The 19209-nt window shown below is 47.9% G+C and overlaps 2 protein-coding genes across 3 annotated transcripts in view; both read right to left on the reverse strand.

Annotated features, from left to right (window-relative positions):
* The window catches only part of rgn (regucalcin), an 11670-nt gene extending 668 nt beyond the window's left edge, over positions 1–11002 (reverse strand). Inside the window, exons 1-6 of one of the 2 annotated variants that reach the window (XM_063877958.1) lie at positions 10918–11002; positions 9694–9894; positions 9426–9608; positions 5857–5957; positions 5647–5722; positions 3595–3726 (exon numbers count right to left, since the gene is read on the reverse strand). In XM_063877958.1, the coding sequence (XP_063734028.1) occupies positions 3595–3726; positions 5647–5722; positions 5857–5957; positions 9426–9608; positions 9694–9859 (658 nt within the window). In that variant the 5' untranslated portion in view covers positions 9860–9894; positions 10918–11002. Of the gene's footprint in view, positions 1–3594; positions 3727–5646; positions 5762–5856; positions 5958–9425; positions 9609–9693; positions 9895–10917 lie in introns of both variants that reach the window. The other variant, XM_063877957.1, reaches the window with a different exon arrangement.
* A 124-nt stretch (positions 11003–11126) lies between these two features.
* The window catches only part of vps16 (VPS16 core subunit of CORVET and HOPS complexes), a 29851-nt gene continuing 21768 nt past the window's right edge, over positions 11127–19209 (reverse strand). The window contains exons 20-24 of the mRNA XM_063877445.1: positions 13678–13764; positions 13513–13595; positions 13313–13409; positions 13097–13200; positions 11127–13016 (exon numbers count right to left, since the gene is read on the reverse strand). Coding sequence (XP_063733515.1) covers positions 12878–13016; positions 13097–13200; positions 13313–13409; positions 13513–13595; positions 13678–13764 — 510 coding nt within the window. The 3' untranslated portion in view covers positions 11127–12877. The remainder of the gene's footprint in view (positions 13017–13096; positions 13201–13312; positions 13410–13512; positions 13596–13677; positions 13765–19209) is intronic.

Raw genomic sequence — 19209 nt, forward strand, 5'->3', positions numbered from 1 at the left:
ACAGGTACACCTGAGACTACAGGTACTTCATTAACAACAGGTACACATCAGACTACAGGTACTTCATTAACAACAGGTACACATCAGACTACAGGTACGTCATTAACAACAGGTACACATCAGACTACAGGTACTTCATTAACAACAGGTACACATCAGACTACAGGTACGTCATTAACAACAGGTACACATCAGACTACAGGTACGTCATTAACAACAGGTACACATCAGACTACAGGTACGTCATTAACAACAGGTACACATCAGACTACAGGTACGTCATTAACAACAGGTACACCTGAGACTACAGGTACTTCATTAACAACAGGTACACCTGAGACTACAGGTACTTCATTAACAACAGGTACACATCAGACTACAGGTACTTCATTAACAACAGGTACACATCAGACTACAGGTACGTCATTAACAACAGGTACACATCAGACTACAGGTACGTCATTAACAACAACTACACATCAGACTACAGGTACGTCATTAACAACAGGTACACCTGAGACTACAGGTACTTCATTAACAACAGGTACACATCAGACTACAGGTACGTCATTAACAACAGGTACACCTGAGACTACAGGTACGTCATTAACAACAGGTACACCTGAGACTACAGGTACTTCATTAACAACAGGTACACCTGAGACTACAGGTACTTCATTAACAACAGGTACACATCAGGCTACAGGTACGTCATTAACAACAGGTACACATCAGACTACAGGTACGTCATTAACAACAGGTACACCTGAGACTACAGGTACGTCATTAACAACAGGTACACATCAGACTACAGGTACGTCATTAACAACAGGTACACCTGAGACTACAGGTACGTCATTAACAACAGGTACACATCAGACTACAGGTACGTCATTAACAACAGGTACACATCAGACTACAGGTACGTCATTAACAACAGGTACACCTGAGACTACAGGTACGTCATTAACAACAGGTACACATCAGACTACAGGTACGTCATTAACAACAGGTACACCTGAGACTACAGGTACTTCATTAACAACAGGTACACATCAGACTACAGGTACGTCATTAACAACAGGTACACATCAGACTACAGGTACGTCATTAACAACAGGTACACATCAGACTACAGGTACGTCATTAACAACAGGTACACCTGAGACTACAGGTACTTCATTAACAACAGGTACACCTGAGACTACAGGTACGTCATTAACAACAGGTACACCTGAGACTACAGGTACGTCATTAACAACAGGTACACATCAGACTACAGGTACGTCATTAACAACAGGTACACCTGAGACTACAGGTACTTCATTAACAACAGGTACACCTGAGACTACAGGTACTTCATTAACAACAGGTACACATCAGGCTACAGGTACGTCATTAACAACAGGTACACATCAGACTACAGGTACGTCATTAACAACAGGTACACCTGAGACTACAGGTACGTCATTAACAACAGGTACACATCAGACTACAGGTACGTCATTAACAACAGGTACACCTGAGACTACAGGTACGTCATTAACAACAGGTACACATCAGACTACAGGTACGTCATTAACAACAGGTACACATCAGACTACAGGTACGTCATTAACAACAGGTACACCTGAGACTACAGGTACGTCATTAACAACAGGTACACATCAGACTACAGGTACTTCATTAACAACAGGTACACCTGAGACTACAGGTACGTCATTAACAACAGGTACACATCAGACTACAGGTACGTCATTAACAACAGGTACACCTGAGACTACAGGTACGTCATTAACAACAGGTACACATCAGACTACAGGTACGTCATTAACAACAGGTACACCTGAGACTACAGGTACGTCATTAACAACAGGTACACATCAGACTACAGGTACTTCATTAACAACAGGTACACATCAGACTACAGGTACGTCATTAACAACAGGTACACCTGAGACTACAGGTACGTCATTAACAACAACTACACATCAGATTACAGGTACGTCATTAACAACAGGTACACCTGAGACTACAGGTACGTCATTAACAACAACTACACATCAGACTACAGGTACTTCATTAACAACAGGTACACATCAGACTACAGGTACGTCATTAACAACAGGTACACATCAGACTACAGGTACGTCATTAACAACAGGTACACCTGAGACTACAGGTACGTCATTAACAACAGGTACACATCAGACTACAGGTACTTCATTAACAACAGGTACACCTGAGACTACAGGTACGTCATTAACAACAACTACACATCAGATTACAGGTACGTCATTAACAACAGGTACACCTGAGACTACAGGTACGTCATTAACAACAACTACACATCAGACTACAGGTACGTCATTAACAACAGGTACACCTGAGACTACAGGTACGTCATTAACAACAGGTACACATCAGACTACAGGTACGTCATTAACAACAGGTACACCTGAGACTACAGGTACTTCATTAACAACAGGTACACATCAGACTACAGGTACGTCATTAACAACAGGTACACCTGAGACTACAGGTACGTCATTAACAACAGGTACACATCAGACTACAGGTACTTCATTAACAACAGGTACACATCAGACTACAGGTACGTCATTAACAACAGGTACACATCAGACTACAGGTACTTCATTAACAACAGGTACACCTGAGACTACAGGTACGTCATTAACAACAGGTACACCTGAGACTACAGGTACGTCATTAACAACAACTACACATCAGACTACAGGTACGTCATTAACAACAGGTACACATCAGACTACAGGTACGTCATTAACAACAGGTACACATCAGACTACAGGTACGTCATTAACAACAGGTACACCTGAGACTACAGGTACGTCATTAACAACAGGTACACATCAGACTACAGGTACGTCATTAACAACAGGTACACCTGAGACTACAGGTACGTCATTAACAACAGGTACACATCAGACTACAGGTACGTCATTAACAACAGGTACACATCAGACTACAGGTACGTCATTAACAACAGGTACACCTGAGACTACAGGTACGTCATTAACAACAGGTACACATGAGACTACAGGTACGTCATTAACAACAGGTACACATCAGACTACAGGTACGTCATTAACAACAGGTACACATCAGACTACAGGTACGTCATTAACAACAGGTACACCTGAGACTACAGGTACGTCATTAACAACAGGTACACATCAGACTACAGGTACGTCATTAACAACAGGTACACATCAGACTACAGGTACGTCATTAACAACAGGTTCACATCAGACTACAGGTACGTCATTAACAACAGGTACACATCAGACTACAGGTACGTCATTAACAACAGGTACACATCAGACTACAGGTACGTCATTAACAACAGGTACACATCAGACTACAGGTACGTCATTAACAACAGGTACACATCAGACTACAGGTACGTCATTAACAACAGGTTCACATCAGACTACAGGTACGTCATTAACAACAGGTACACATCAGACTACAGGTGTAACACCTGGGAGAAACCACAGGTACACCTGTTCAGCATATTATCTAACCAGGTGTAAACCTGAGGCTCTGACTGACCGGTCTCAGGGTCGATTTTGATGACTCGTCCTCCGTTATAAATCGCCACCCAGAGACAACCATCAGCGTCCAACGTCATCCCGTCAGGAAGACCCTCCCCCTCCGCCAGGTGGTACACCACACGCCGGTTACCTGTGCGACATGGGTACATGATAAGTACATGTTTACTGCAGCAAAAGTACATGTTTACTGCAGTATAAGTACATGTTTACTGCAGCAAAAGTACATGTTTACTGCAGCAAAAGTACATGTTTACTGCAGCAAAAGTACATGTTTACTGCAGTATAAGTACATGTTTACTGCAGTATAAGTACATGTTTACTGCAGCAAAAGTACATGTTTACTGCAGCATAAGTACATGTTTACTGCAGTATAAGTACATGTTTACTGCTGTATAACTACATGTTTACTGCAGCAAAAGTACATGTTTACTGCTGTATAAGTACATGTTTACTGCAGTATAAGTACATGTTTACTGCAGTATAAGTACATGTTTACTGCAGTATAAGTACATGTTTACTGCAGTATAAGTACATGTTTACTGCAGTATAAGTACATGTTTACTGCAGCAAAACTACATGTTTACTGCTGTATAAGTACATGTTTACTGCAGTATAAGTACATGTTTACTGCAGTATAAGTACATGTTTACTGCAGTATAAGTACATGTTTACGGCAGTATAAGTACATGTTTACTGCAGTATAAGTACATGTTTACTGCAGTATAAGTACATGTTTACTGCAGTATAAGTACATGTTTACTGCTGTATAACTACATGTTTACTGCAGCAAAAGTACATGTTTACTGCAGTATAAGTACATGTTTACTGCAGTATAAGTACATGTTTACTGCAGTATAACTACATGTTTACTGCAGTATAAGTACATGTTTACTGCAGTATAAGTACATGTTTACTGCTGTATAACTACATGTTTACTGCAGTATAACTACATGTTTACTGCAGTATAAGTACATGTTTACTGCAGTATAAGTACATGTTTACTGCAGCAAAAGTACATGTTTACTGCAGTATAAGTACATGTTTACTGCAGTATAAGTACATGTTTACTGCAGCAAAAGTACATGTTTACTGCAGTATAAGTACATGTTTACGGCAGTATAAGTACATGTTTACTGCAGTATAAGTACATGTTTACTGCTGTATAACTACATGTTTACTGCAGTATAACTACATGTTTACTGCAGTATAAGTACATGTTTACTGCAGTATAAGTACATGTTTACTGCAGTATAAGTACATGTTTAATGCTGTATAACTACATGTTTACTGCAGTATAAGTACATGTTTACTGCTGTATAACTACATGTTTACTGCAGTATAAGTACATGTTTACTGCAGTATAAGTACATGTTTACTGCTGTATAACTACATGTTTACTGCAGTATAAGTACATGTTTAATGCAGTATAACTACATGTTTACTGCAGCATAACTACATGTTTACTGCAGTATAAGTACATGTTTACTGCTGTATAACTACATGTTTACTGCAGTATAAGTACATGTTTACTGCTGTATAACTACATGTTTACTGCAGTATAAGTACATGTTTAATGCAGTATAAGTACATGTTTACTGCAGCATAACTACATGTTTACTGCAGTATAAGTACATGTTTACTGCTGTATAACTACATGTTTACTGCAGTATAAGTACATGTTTACTGCTGTATAACTACATGTTTACTGCAGTATAAGTACATGTTTACTGCAGTATAACTACATGTTTACTGCAGTATAAGTACATGTTTACTGCAGTATAACTACATGTTTACTGCAGTATAAGTACATGTTTACGGCAGTATAAGTACATGTTTACTGCAGTATAAGTACATGTTTACTGCAGTATAAGTACATGTTTACTGCAGTATAAGTACATGTTTACGGCAGTATAAGTACATGTTTACTGCAGCAAAAGTACATGTTTACTGCAGTATAAGTACATGTTTACTGCAGTATAAGTACATGTTTACGGCAGTATAAGTACATGTTTACTGCAGTACAAGTATATGATGATAAATACACACATACCGAGACGTCCAGAGTCTGTGTCGTAGTCGAAGGCGACGACGGTCAGAGACAAACTGTCGATGTAAAAAAAGGTTTTCTGATCCAGAGACCAGTCCATCCCATTAGAAATGTCCAGCTTAGAGACAGACAGGTACAGAGAGACACAAAGGTGAAGAGAGGTCAGTGGTGAATTACAGAAGTGTGTTAATGAGCAATTACAGTTGAGGTCACCTGTGTCAGGTGTTTGGTCACAGAGAGGTCAGAGGTCACAGAGAATAGAGACCCTTGTTGTCTCTGAATCTCCGCCGGTCGCTCCTCCCTCGCCATCGTACCTGAGACATGACATACAACGGAACTGTTGCTAGGCAGAGACCCGGTCAGAATATTTCTTCAGACTAGTCCAGGGGTGGCCAACCAGTCAGAGACGAAGAGACACTTATTTGACTGTGTTACTGCAAAGAGCCACATCATACACACATCGTGGCTGCATGTCCCCCCACTTCTCTCTTGCCCTTTCTCTTTTGCTCTCACCCTTTCTGTGTGCTCCAGGGGCATAGCTAGTTTTGAAGTTTGAGTGGGGTGGACTTCACATCCTCTAGGGGGGTCCGGGGGCATGCTTCCCCGGGCAGAGGTTTAAAAACACTTTAAAGCGAGGTGCATGCTTCTGGTGCACTTTGAGAGCAACATGAAGAGGCTACACAACAGAACTGTGTGGTCTTGATAAGGGGAGGGGGCACAACCCTCAACACTAATGTGAGACATAAAAATATATACATTTTTCTTTTCAATTTCAAAATGTTCATTTGGGTGGGATTTATTTTTTTAGGTGGGCTGAAGTTCACCTAAAATAGGTATAGCTACGCCACTGGTGTGCTCCCTCACTCTCTTCCTCTGTGCCCCTCTCTGTCTCTCACACATAGAAAATTAAAATCTAAAACTGTACAATAATTGACACACAGTCACACACACTCAAAGACACACACTCAAATAGAGACACACTCAAATAGAGACACACTCTGTCACACAGACAGACACACACACCTCTGCTCAGCCAGATTTCTTGTAAATGTCACACACCATGATATTGACAGAAAGTATTAAGTCCAGAGGCCAGTTATTTTCAGCCATTAAGAGTGTGTGCACTGCCTCACACACACTCTCACTTCATCATGTGAAAACTACTGTTATATCTCAACACAGGGAGCCCAGCAGAGTGAGCCCAGCAGAGTGAGCCCAGCAGAGTGAGCCCAGCAGAGTGAGCCCAGCAGAGTGAGCCCAGCAGAGTGAGCTCAACATAGTGAGCCCAGCAGAGTGAGCCCAGCAGAGTGAGCCCAACATGGTGAGCCCAGCAGAGTGAGCCCAACATGGTGAGCCCAGCATGGTGAGCCCAGCAGAGTGAGCCCAGCAGAGTGAGCCCAGCATAGTGAGCCCAGCATGGTGAGCCCAGCAGAGTGAGCCCAACATAGTGTGCCCAGCAGAGTGAGCCCAGCAGAGTGAGCCCAGCATGGTGAACCCAACATGGTGAACCCAACATGGTGAGCCCAGCATAGTGAGCCCAGCAGAGTGAGCCCAGCAGAGTGAGCCCAACATGGTGAGCCCAGCATAGTGAGCCCAGCATAGTGAGCCCAGCATGGTGAGCCCAGCAGAGTGAGCCCAACATAGTGTGCCCAGCAGAGTGAGCCCAGCAGAGTGAGCCCAACATAGTGAGCCCAGCAGAGTGAGCCCAGCAGAGTGAGCCCAGCATGGTGAACCCAACATGGTGAGCCCAGCATGGTGAGCCCAGCAGAGTGAGCCCAACATAGTGAGCCCAGCAGAGTGAGCCCAACATAGTGAGCCCAGCAGAGTGAGCCCAACATAGTGAGCCCAGCAGAGTGAGCCCAACATAGTGAGCCCAGCATAGTGAGCCCAGCAGAGTGAGCCCAACATGGTGAGCCCAGCAGAGTGAGCCCAGCAGAGTAAGCCCAACATAGTGAGCCCAACATGGTGAGCCCAGCAGAGTGAGCCCAGCAGGGTGAGCCCAGCAGGGTGAGCCCAACATGGTGAGCCCAGCAGAGTGAGCCCAACATAGTGAGCCCAGCAGAGTGAGCCCAACATAGTGAGCCCAGCAGAGTGAGCCCAGCAGAGTGAGCCCAACATAGTGAGCCCAGCAGAGTGAGCCCAGCAGAGTGAGCCCAACATAGTGAGCCCAGCATAGTGAGCCCAACATAGTGAGCCCAGCAGAGTGAGCCCAACATGGTGAGCCCAGCAGAGCCCACATGGTGAGCCCCAGTGAGCCCAGCAGAGTAAGCCCAGCAGAGTGAGCCCAACATGGCGAGCCCAACATAGTGAACCCAACATGGTGAGCCCAGCAGAGTGAGCCCAGCATGGTGAGCCCAACATAGTGAGCCCAGCAGAGTGAGCCCAACATGGTGAGCCCAACATAGTGAGCCTAGCAGAGTGAGCCCAGCATAGTGAGCCCAGCAGAGTGAGCCCAGCATGGTGAGCCCAGCATGGTGAGCCCAGCAGAGTGAGCCCAGCATAGTGAGCCCAGCAGAGTGAGCCCAGCATAGTGAGCCCAGCATGGTGAGCCCAGCAGAGTGAGCCCAGCATAGTGAGCCCAGCATGGTGAGCCCAGCAGAGTGAGCCCAGCATAGTGAGCCCAGCAGAGTGAGCCCAGCATGGTGAGCCCAGCATGGTGAGCCCAGCAGAGTGAGCCCAGCAGAGTGAGCCCAGCAGAGTGAGCCCAGCATGGTGAGCCCAGCATGGTGAGCCCAGCAGAGTGAGCCCAGCAGAGTGAGCCCAGCAGGGTGAGCCCAGCATGGTGAACCCAGCAGAGTGAGCCCAACATGGTGAGCCCAGCAGAGTGAGCCCAGCAGGGTGAGCCCAGCAGAGTGAGCCCAGCAGGGTGAGCCCAACATGGTGAGCCCAGCAGAGTGAGCCCAACATAGTGAGCCCAGCAGAGTGAGCCCAACATAGTGAGCTCAACATAGTGAGCCCAGCAGAGTGAGCCCAACATGGTGAGCCCAGCAGAGTGAGCCCAACATAGTGAGCCCAGCAGAGTGAGCCCAACATGGCGAGCCCAACATAGTGAACCCAACATGGTGAGCCCAGCAGAGTGAGCCCAGCATGGTGAGCCCAACATAGTGAGCCCAGCAGAGTGAGCCCAACATGGTGAGCCCAACATAGTGAGCCTAGCAGAGTGAGCCCAGCAGAGTGAGCCCAGCAGAGTGAGCCCAGCAGAGTGAGCCCAGCATGGTGAGCCCAGCATGGTGAGCCCAGCAGAGTGAGCCCAGCAGAGTGAGCCCAGCAGAGTGAGCCCAGCATGGTGAGCCCAGCATGGTGAGCCCAGCAGAGTGAGCCCAGCAGAGTGAGCCCAACATGGTGAGCCCAACATAGTGAGCCCAACATGGCGAGCCCAACATAGTGAACCCAACATGGTGAGCCCAGCAGAGTGAGCCCAGCAGACTGAGCCCAGCAGACTGAGCCCAACATGGTGAGCCCAACATAGTGAGCCTAGCAGAGTGAGCCCAGCAGAGTGAGCCCAGCAGAGTGAGCCCAACATGGTGAGCCCAACATAGTGAGCCTAGCAGAGTGAGCCCAGCAGAGTGAGCCCAGCAGAGTGAGCCCAGCAGAGTGAGCCCAGCAGAGTGAGCCCAGCAGAGTGAGCCCAGCATGGTGAGCCCAGCATGGTGAGCCCAGCATGGTGAGCCCAGCATGGTGAGCCCAGCAGAGTGAGCCCAGCAGAGTGAGCCCAGCATGGTGAGCCCAACATAGTTACTTTCTTATTGGACACCAGCTCGGATAGGTAAAGGTGGACCGACCTGCTAGCAGGCGTCCTCTGGGATCCACCTTCCCGTCGTTCAGACGGTTGTTAGGTTTGTCCTCGTCCACCTCCACCAGTGATGTCATCATCTGAGTCGACCAATCAACAGCAACGATGCTGCGACCCACGCCTGCCACATAACCCCCGGAGCGGCGAGGAACCACGAAGCCTACTGAGTCCTCTGAGGAGAATCAATAAATAATATCCGTAATATTATTATCATAAACAATGACCTCTGGGTGATTGCTGCGTGTTGATTGGCTCACCTGTCTCAACAGCCTCGCTTTGATTGGTCGAGGGGTTCCAGCGGTGGATTTTTTGCCCGGCGATATCGACAAACATTAGCGTCTGCTGGGAGTCCTCCCACAGCGGCCCTTCTCCAATCATAGCGCCTGTCTTTAACACACACTCCACTTTAACCGATGACATCATCAGACTGCACCAATCACTAAAGAGGACCACGGAATCTACAGGAAGACAAAAACAGTGTAGTGTAGAGTGTTTATACAAACACATGCTGCAGCTGTAAATAAACAACAAAGAGTTAATGTTTGTATTTTAATATTCTTCCCTGGCTAAGGCATTAAACCTTCAAAATAAAATGATGGTAGTGTATTAATGTGGACAAAGTGCATCAGGACAGTAAATGGGTTACAAATTAAACTGGGTCAGTTAAAGAGTAACTGAAGTGACTCAGCACTCCAAGAGCTTTCTGCTGCTGCCTTGCTTATTGGCTCATTACTCACTTCTGGAATAAAACTACACCCTGTATCTGAGAAGAAACACTGTTCTGAAACCTTCGGCTCACACTACACAGTTATACTGAATGTGAGGCAAGTCCAGATTAGAAACACATCCGGTCCAGAGTGTCTGAGAGGAGTTTGGTTTACACACACTCACCTGCTGCAGGACACATACTTTACACACTCACCTGCTGCAGGACACATACTTTACACACTCACCTGCTGCAGGACACATACTTTACACACACTCACCTGCTGCAGGACACATACTTTACACACACTCACCTGCTGCAGGACACATACTTTACACACACTCACCTGCTGCAGGACACATACTTTACACACACTCACCTGCTGCAGGACACATACTTTACACACACTCACCTGCTGCAGGACACATACTTTACACACACTCACCTGCTGCAGGACACATACTTTACACACACTCACCTGCTGCAGGACACATACTTTACACACACTCACCTGCTGCAGGACACATACTTTACACACACTCACCTGCTGCAGGACACATACTTTACACACACTCACCTGCTGCAGGACACATACTTTACACACACTCACCTGCTGCAGGACACATACTTTACACACACTCACCTGCTGCAGGACACATACTTTACACACACTCACCTGCTGCAGGACACATACTTTACACACACTCACCTGCTGCAGGACACATACTTTACACACACTCACCTGCTGCAGGACACATACTTTACACACACTCACCTGCTGCAGGAACTCTTTAAACAAACTTCCGAATTTTCTCTTTTAGCTCCGCTCCGCTCCCCACAACCAGTTGACCCCTAACCAGACAGGAAGTACCACCCCACCAAAATAAAATGTAAATAAATAATCTTCAGTTGATGTTCGATGTCACATGTTAATTTACATCCCCTTAATGTGTCTGACATAATGAAAGTAAACCAATACATATATAAATGTTACTCATTTTATTTATTGTTCTTGTTTATTGTGTTTACAGTGAGAAGTTACTCAGGCAGAATATAACAAATAAAATGTAAAGATAAATCACAATAACACATCCTGTAGTTATCTTGGATCACAGAAGAAGAACCTCTTCCTGGTCCTCTTCTTCTCTTTAATATTCACGCTGAAGTCAAAGTACAAGGATCACTTTGTGGCAGGCCGCCTGCTGTCTGTGTGACGGAGGATCACTTTGTGGCAGGCCGCCTGCTGTCTGTGTGACGGAGGATCACTTTGTGGCAGAAGGCCGCCTGCTGTCTGTGTGACGGAGGATCACTTTGTGGCAGAAGGCCGCCTGCTGTCGGTGTGACGGAGGATCACTTTGTGGCAGGCCGCCTGCTGTCTGTGTGACGGAGGATCACTTTGTGGCAGAGGCCGCCTGCTGTCGGTGTGACGGAGGATCACTTTGTGGCAGAAGGCCGCCTGCTGTCTGTGTGACGGAGGATCACTTTGTGGCAGAGGCCGCCTGCTGTCTGTGTGACGGAGGATCACTTTGTGGCAGAGGGCCGCCTGCTGTCGGTGTGACGGAGGATCACTTTGTGGCAGAAGGCCGCCTGCTGTCTGTGTGACGGAGGATCACTTTGTGGCAGAAGGCCGCCTGCTGTCTGTGTGACGGAGGATCACTTTGTGGCAGAAGGCCGCCTGCTGTCGGTGTGACGGAGGATCACTTTGTGGCAGGCCGCCTGCTGTCTGTGTGACGGAGGATCACTTTGTGGCAGAAGGCCGCCTGCTGTCTGTGTGACGGAGGATCACTTTGTGGCAGAAGGCCGCCTGCTGTCTGTGTGATGGAGGATCACTTTGTGGCAGAAGGCCGCCTGCTGTCTGTGTGACGGAGGATCACTTTGTGGCAGAAGGCCGCCTGCTGTCTGTGTGACGGAGGATCACTTTGTGGCAGAAGGCCGCCTGCTGTCTGTGTGACGGAGGATCACTTTGTGGCAGAAGGCCGCCTGCTGTCGGTGTGACGGAGGATCACTTTGTGGCAGAAGGCCGCCTGCTGTCGGTGTGACGGAGGATCACTTTGTGGCAGAAGGCCGCCTGCTGTCTGTGTGACGGAGGATCACTTTGTGGCAGAAGGCCGCCTGCTGTCGGTGTGACGGAGGATCACTTTGTGGCAGGCCGCCTGCTGTCTGTGTGACGGAGGATCACTTTGTGGCAGAAGGCCGCCTGCTGTCTGTGTGACGGAGGATCACTTTGTGGCAGAAGGCCGCCTGCTGTCTGTGTGATGGAGGATCACTTTGTGGCAGAAGGCCGCCTGCTGTCTGTGTGACGGAGGATCACTTTGTGGCAGAAGGCCGCCTGCTGTCTGTGTGACGGAGGATCACTTTGTGGCAGAAGGCCGCCTGCTGTCTGTGTGACGGAGGATCACTTTGTGGCAGAAGGCCGCCTGCTGTCGGTGTGACGGAGGATCACTTTGTGGCAGGCCGCCTGCTGTCTGTGTGACGGAGGATCACTTTGTGGCAGAAGGCCGCCTGCTGTCTGTGTGATGGAGGATCACTTTGTGGCAGAAGGCCGCCTGCTGTCTGTGTGATGGAGGATCACTTTGTGGCAGAAGGCCGCCTGCTGTCTGTGTTATGGAGGATCACTTTGTGGCAAGCCGCCTGCTGTCTGTATGATGGAGGATCACTTTGTGGCAGGCCGCCTGCTGTCTGTATGATGGAGGATCACTTTGTGGCAGGCCGCCTGCTGTCTGTGTGATGGAGGATCACTTTTTGCCGGCGGTGGCTGCACGGCTCAGCCGGTCGATGACCAGCCGGTCGGAGGCGGAGCATCGAGAGAGAACCGTGGCCATCTCCGACTCGTTCTTTCGCTCGATAGCAGCATCGGCCGCGCCCTCCAGGTCGCTGCAGGAGAGAAGAAGAGTCCCTGATGATGTCAGCTGATGATGTCACGCATTACGTCACTGACTTTGTCACAGTCTTACCTTACAGCCAGATGTGCTCTGACCTTCTGCTCCAGTGTTACCTTGGAGACGTACTTCTTGGCTTCATACTTGTTGTTGCTCTTCATGCATATGTCCACAAAAGCCTGAGGAGAGAAACACAGGTCCAGGGAGACACTCTCCTTATATTATGTCCATTATCACCAGATTATTATAATGCAATATTAATTTGACAGGCTGGGCCGGACTTCCTCTCACCAGGTAGCCAATAGGAGACTTCTTGCTCTTGGAGAACTTCTCTAGCTCCTCCCACTCCTCTTTCTCCACCAGAGACTTCACTTTCAGCCACCAATACCTGAGAGACAGGGGGACACATCAGCCAATCACAGCACAGGAAGCTGTTAGTATGTAAACAGCATCACAAAGTCAGCCAATCACAGCACAGTAAGCAGTCTCACCTCTTGTCAGGAACTCTGAAGTCTCTGTAGAGCTGCTCCGCCTGTTTGTGGAGACCTAGAGCCAGCAGAGCCTCCAAGGTGGCCTGGAAACAAAGGAAACGGTTAGCCCCGCCCCTTTATTTAACAATGGCCCCGCACCTTTATACCTGTGGCCCACCCCGTTACCTGTACAGATAGTCCCAGAAGCCCTGCTCCTTTCTCGTCGTCCAATTTGCGTTGGAATCTCAGAAGACGCATCTCGTCCTCTGTTGCCTGAAACATAAAAACATGTTCAATCAGTCTTTACAGGTGAGGAATGAGTCTTACCCTAACCCTCTTTACAGGTGAGGAATGAGTCTTACCCTAACCCTCTTTACAGGTGAGGAATGAGTCTTACCCTAACCCTCTTTACAGGTGAGGAATGAGTCTTACCCTAACCCTCTTTACAGGTGAGGAATGAGTCTTACCCTAACCCTCTTTACAGGTGAGGAATGAGTCTTACCCTAACCCTATTTACAGGTGAGGAATGAGTCTTACCCTAACCCTCTTTACAGGTGAGGAATGAGTCTTACCCTAACCCTCTTTACAGGTGAGGAATGAGTCTTACCCTAACCCTCTTTACAGGTGAGGAATGAGTCTTACCCTGACCCTCTTTCACAGGTGAGGAATGAGTCTTACCCTGACCCTCTTTACAGGTGAGGAATGAGTCTTACCCTGACCCTCTTCACAGGTGAGGAATGAGTCTTACCCTAACCCTCTTCACAGGTGAGGAATGAGTCTTACCCTGACCCTATTCACAGGTGAGGAATGAGTCTTACCCTAACCCTCTTCACAGGTGAGGAATGAGTCTTACCCTGACCCTCTTCACAGGTGAGGGAATGAGTCTTACCCTGACCCTCTTCACAGGTGGGGAATGAGTCTTACCCTGACCCTCTTCACAGGTGAGGAATGTGTCTTACCCTGACGCTCTTCACAGGTGTGGAATGAGTCTTACCCTAACCTCTTCACAGGTGAGGAATGTGTCTTACCCTAACCCTCTTCACAGGTGAGGAATGAGTCTTACCCTGACCCTCTTCACAGGTGAGGAATGAGTCTTACCCTAACCCTCTTCACAGGTGAGGAATGAGTCTTACCCTGACGCTCTTCACAGGTGAGGAATGAGTCTTACCCTAACCCTCTTCACAGGTGAGGAATGAGTCTTACCCTAACCCTCTTCACAGGTGAGGAATGAGTCTTACCCTGACGCTCTTCACAGGTGAGGAATGAGTCTTACCCTGACCCTCTTCACAGATGAGGAATGAGTCTTACCCTAACCCTCTTCACAGGTGAGGAATGAGTCTTACCCTGACGCTCTTCACAGGTGAGGAATGAGTCTTACCCTGACCCTCTTCACAGGTGAGGAATGAGTCTTACCCTGACCCTCTTCACAGGTGAGGACTGAATCTAACCCTAACCCTCACAGGTGAGGACTGAATCCAACCCTAACCCTCTTCACAGGTGAGGACTGAATCCAACCCTAACCCTCTTCACAGGTGAGGACTGAATCTAACCCTAACCTTCTTCACAGGTGAGGACTGAATCCAACCCTAACCCTCTTCACAGGTGAGGACTGAATCTAACCCTAACCTTCTTCACAGGTGAGGACTGAATCTAACCCTAACCTTCTTCACAGGTGAGGACTGAATCCAACCCTAACCTTCTTCACAGGTGAGGACTGAATCCAACCCTAACCTTCTTCACAGGTGAGGACTGAATCCAACCCTAACCCTCACAGGTGAGGACTGAATCTAACCCTAACCTTCTTCACAGGTGAGGACTGAATCCAACCCTAACCCTCTTCACAGGTGAGGACTGAATCTAACCCTAACCCTCTTCACAGGTGAGGACTGAATCCAACCCTAACCCTCTTCACAGGTGAGGACTGAATCTAACCCTAACCTTCTTCACAGGTGAGGACTGAATCTAACCCTAACCTTCTTCACAGGTGAGGACTGAATCCAACCCTAACCTTCTTCACAGGTGAGGACTGAATCCAACCCTAACCTTCTTCACAGGTGAGGACTGAATCCAACCCTAACCCTCACAGGTGAGGACTGAATCTAACCCTAACCTTCTTCACAGGTGAGGACTGAATCCAACCCTAACCTTCTTCACAGGTGAGGACTGAATCCAACCCTAACCTTCTTCACAGGTGAGGACTGAATCCAACCCTAACCCTCACAGGTGAGGACTGAATCCAACCCTAACCTTCTTCACAGGTGAGGACTGAATCCAACCCTAACCTTCTTCACAGGTGAGGACTGAATCCAACCCTAACCCTCACAGGTGAGGACTGAATCCAACCCTAACCTTCTTCACAGGTGAGGACTGAATCCAACCCTAACCCTCACAGGTGAGGATTGAATCCAACCCTAACCCTCTTCACAGGTGAGGACTGAATCCAACCCTAACCCTCTTCACAGGTGAGGACTGAATCCAACCCTAACCCTCTTCACAGGTGAGGACTGAATCCAACCCTAACCCTCTTTACAGGTGAGGACTGAATCCAACCCTAACCTTCTTCACAGGTGAGGACTGAATCCAACCCTAACCCTCTTCACAGGTGAGGACTGAATCCAACCCTAACCCTCTTCACAGGTGAGGACTGAATCCAACCCTAACCCTCTTCACAGGTGAGGACTGAATCCAACCCTAACCTTCTTCACAGGTGAGGACTGAATCCAACCCTAACCTTCTTCACAGGTGAGGACTGAATCCAACCCTAACCTTCTTCACAGGTGAGGACTGAATCCAACCCTAACCCTCACAGGTGAGGACTGAATCCAACCCTAACCCTCTTCACAGGTGAGGACTGAATCCAACCCTAACCCTCTTCACAGGTGAGGACTGAATCTAACCCTAACCTTCTTCACAGGTGAGGACTGAATCTAACCCTAACCCTCTTCACAGGTGAGGACTGAAACTAACCCTAACCTTCTTCACAGGTGAGGACTGAATCCAACCCTAACCTTCTTCACAGGTGAGGACTGAATCCAACCCTAACCCTCTTCACAGGTGAGGACTGAATCTAACCCTAACCTTCTTCACAGGTGAGGACTGAATCTAACCCTAACCCTCTTCACAGGTGAGGACTGAATCTAACCCTAACCCTCTTCACAGGTGAGGACTGAATCTAACCCTAACCTTCTTCACAGGTGAGGACTGAATCCAACCCTAACCCTCTTCACAGGTGAGGACTGAATCTAACCCTAACTGTTCTGGCTCTGCCAGCAGTTATTTTAGACTAAACGATGTGGAGACTTTTATTTTGATACTCGATGCACTGTAGCTACAGGAAGTAGGCAGAAAGCCAGAAGAAGAAATAGTAGACAGCATGGTTAAGAGCAGCACGGACGTTTATTATGCTTTTCCTGCATAGTTGTTCCTAGGCATTCTCTGTAAGTACATGTTGTTATGACATTTGTGCCTAAAACTAATTACATTAAGAATAATGCCTTATAATTTCCAGCCAGAGTTTTACAGTTTATTTGCCCTGCTAGCTTTGAATAGCCTTGTATTGCTCGCATCTGTCTGAGCCATTTATGTGTAACTCATATTGCCATATATTTACTGGTGTATGTACTGTGTGTATTTCAGTTTCACAATTTCCCATATAAAGAGTCATCTTCACCCTCGGTGTCCGGATCTCATTGTGGGAAGGTGTTTAGCTAGTTGGATAGCAGAATAAGGACATTCTGTGAGGCCATCATAGTGAAAAGAGAGACCTTCGAAGAGCTACTGATGACTGCATTGTCGTGCCGGAAGCCTGAACCAGTACAACAACTGCCACGTCACCAGTAAGGATTGAGGTAAAAAACATCCATAGCAGCCATGGACAGAAAAAGTGCATCAGTTAGATCTGCAGACTCTCATATGAGTAGAGCTTCATGTACAGTAGCACTGGCAGCAGCCACAGCACGTGCTAAAGCCCAAGCCGCACACACAAGAGCTGCCTATTCACGTGAAGAGATTGAATTAAAGATGGAAAAAGCCCGTCTAGAGGCAACACTCATCGCCTTAGAAAGGGAAAGAGAGGCAGAAGCCGCCACGGCGGAAGCTGTAGTAATGGAGGCTGTGGCCGTATACTTTGAAGATGAGTGCCGCAGTCGTGGACCAGAGTTATCGCCCAGGCAAAGTGCGGAACAGCGCACTGAGGATTATGTAGAGAGACACAGCCATCTCAGTGGCAGCTATCGTTCACCCGTAGATTTATGCTCACAGGACGAGCAAATGCCCCACAATCATAGCACATATGTATCTGTATGTGGAGATAAGGAAAGTAACACCCCAGCTCCTGACGACCACCACCTCGCAGATGGTGTCCCCCATGCGGACGAGGGTCGTGCGGGCAGACACAATTGCACTGAGCTCCTGGGTAGTCAGCCACAGCATACAGCCTTACCTGCTCACGCATCCCGGCACGCTGACCACGACCCACTCAGGCCAGGCTTACCTGCGCACGCATCCCGGCACACTGAGAACAACCCACTCAGACCAGGCTTACTTCCTCATACATCCAGGTGCGCTGATCGCAGCCCTCTCAGGTCAGGCTTACCTCCTCACACTTCTAGGTGCGCTGACCACAACCCACTGAGGTCAGGTTTACCTGCACACACATACAGGCATGCTGACCACAACCCACTCAGGTCAGGCTTACCTGCACACACATCGAGGTACGCTGACCACAGCCCCCTCAGGCCAGGCGTAATGGCTTACACACCCAGGTATAATGACCACAGCCCCACCAGACCCTGGGCTCCTCACCGCTCCAGTGACACAGCTACATTTGACTTGGCGAGGTACCTAGCACAAAGTCAGCTGGTGTCATCAGGACTCACCAGGTTTGATGATAAGCCAGAAAATTACTTATCCTGGAAAGGCTCATTCGTGAACACCATTGAAAGCCTAGACCTCAGAGCAGGAGAAGAGACAGATCTGCTAATAAGATGGCTAGGCCCAGAATCTGCAGAGCAAGCACGCCGCATTAGATCAGTGAACGTGAGAGATCAAGCAGCAGGGTTATGGCTCGTATGGGAGAGGTTAGAAGAGATGTATGGCTCGCCCGAAGCTATAGAGGGTGCACTTTTCAGGAAACTCGAACAATTTCCTAAAATATCCCACAAGGAGCCCCATAAACTCAGAGAGCTATCTGATTTGCTATTGGAGATTGAGTCTGCAAAGCGTGAGGGATACTTACCTGGCCTATCATATCTCGACACAGCAAGGGGTATAAACCCAATAGTGGAGAAACTGCCATATGGGCTGCAGGACAAGTGGGTAATGGAAGGCTCACGATACAAACAAGAATTTAGGGTTCCCTATCCTCCATTCCAATTCTTTCTAGAGTTCGTGCGCAAGCAGGCAAAGGCACGCAACGACCCAAGCTTTAGTTTTTCTCTCTCTAGTGCTGCAAACAGGACAGATAAGTTTAGTGAAACTCACAACAGCAGCCGCAGAACAGTCTCTGTGCACAAAACTGACATTGCCCACTCTAACCCCACGCTCACTGTCGAAGACCCAGAGAAGCAATGCCCTGTGCATCAAAAACCACACTCCCTGCAAAGGTGCCGCGGCTTCAGAGAAAAGCTAATGGATGAACGAATGAAAATATTAAAGGAGAATAACATTTGTTTTAAGTGCTGTGCGTCAAATAAGCATATGGCCCGAGACTGTGAGGCA

The sequence above is a fragment of the Eleginops maclovinus genome, chromosome 24 (genome assembly GCF_036324505.1).
Source record: "Eleginops maclovinus isolate JMC-PN-2008 ecotype Puerto Natales chromosome 24, JC_Emac_rtc_rv5, whole genome shotgun sequence".
NCBI classification, from domain to species: domain Eukaryota; kingdom Metazoa; phylum Chordata; class Actinopteri; order Perciformes; family Eleginopidae; genus Eleginops; species Eleginops maclovinus.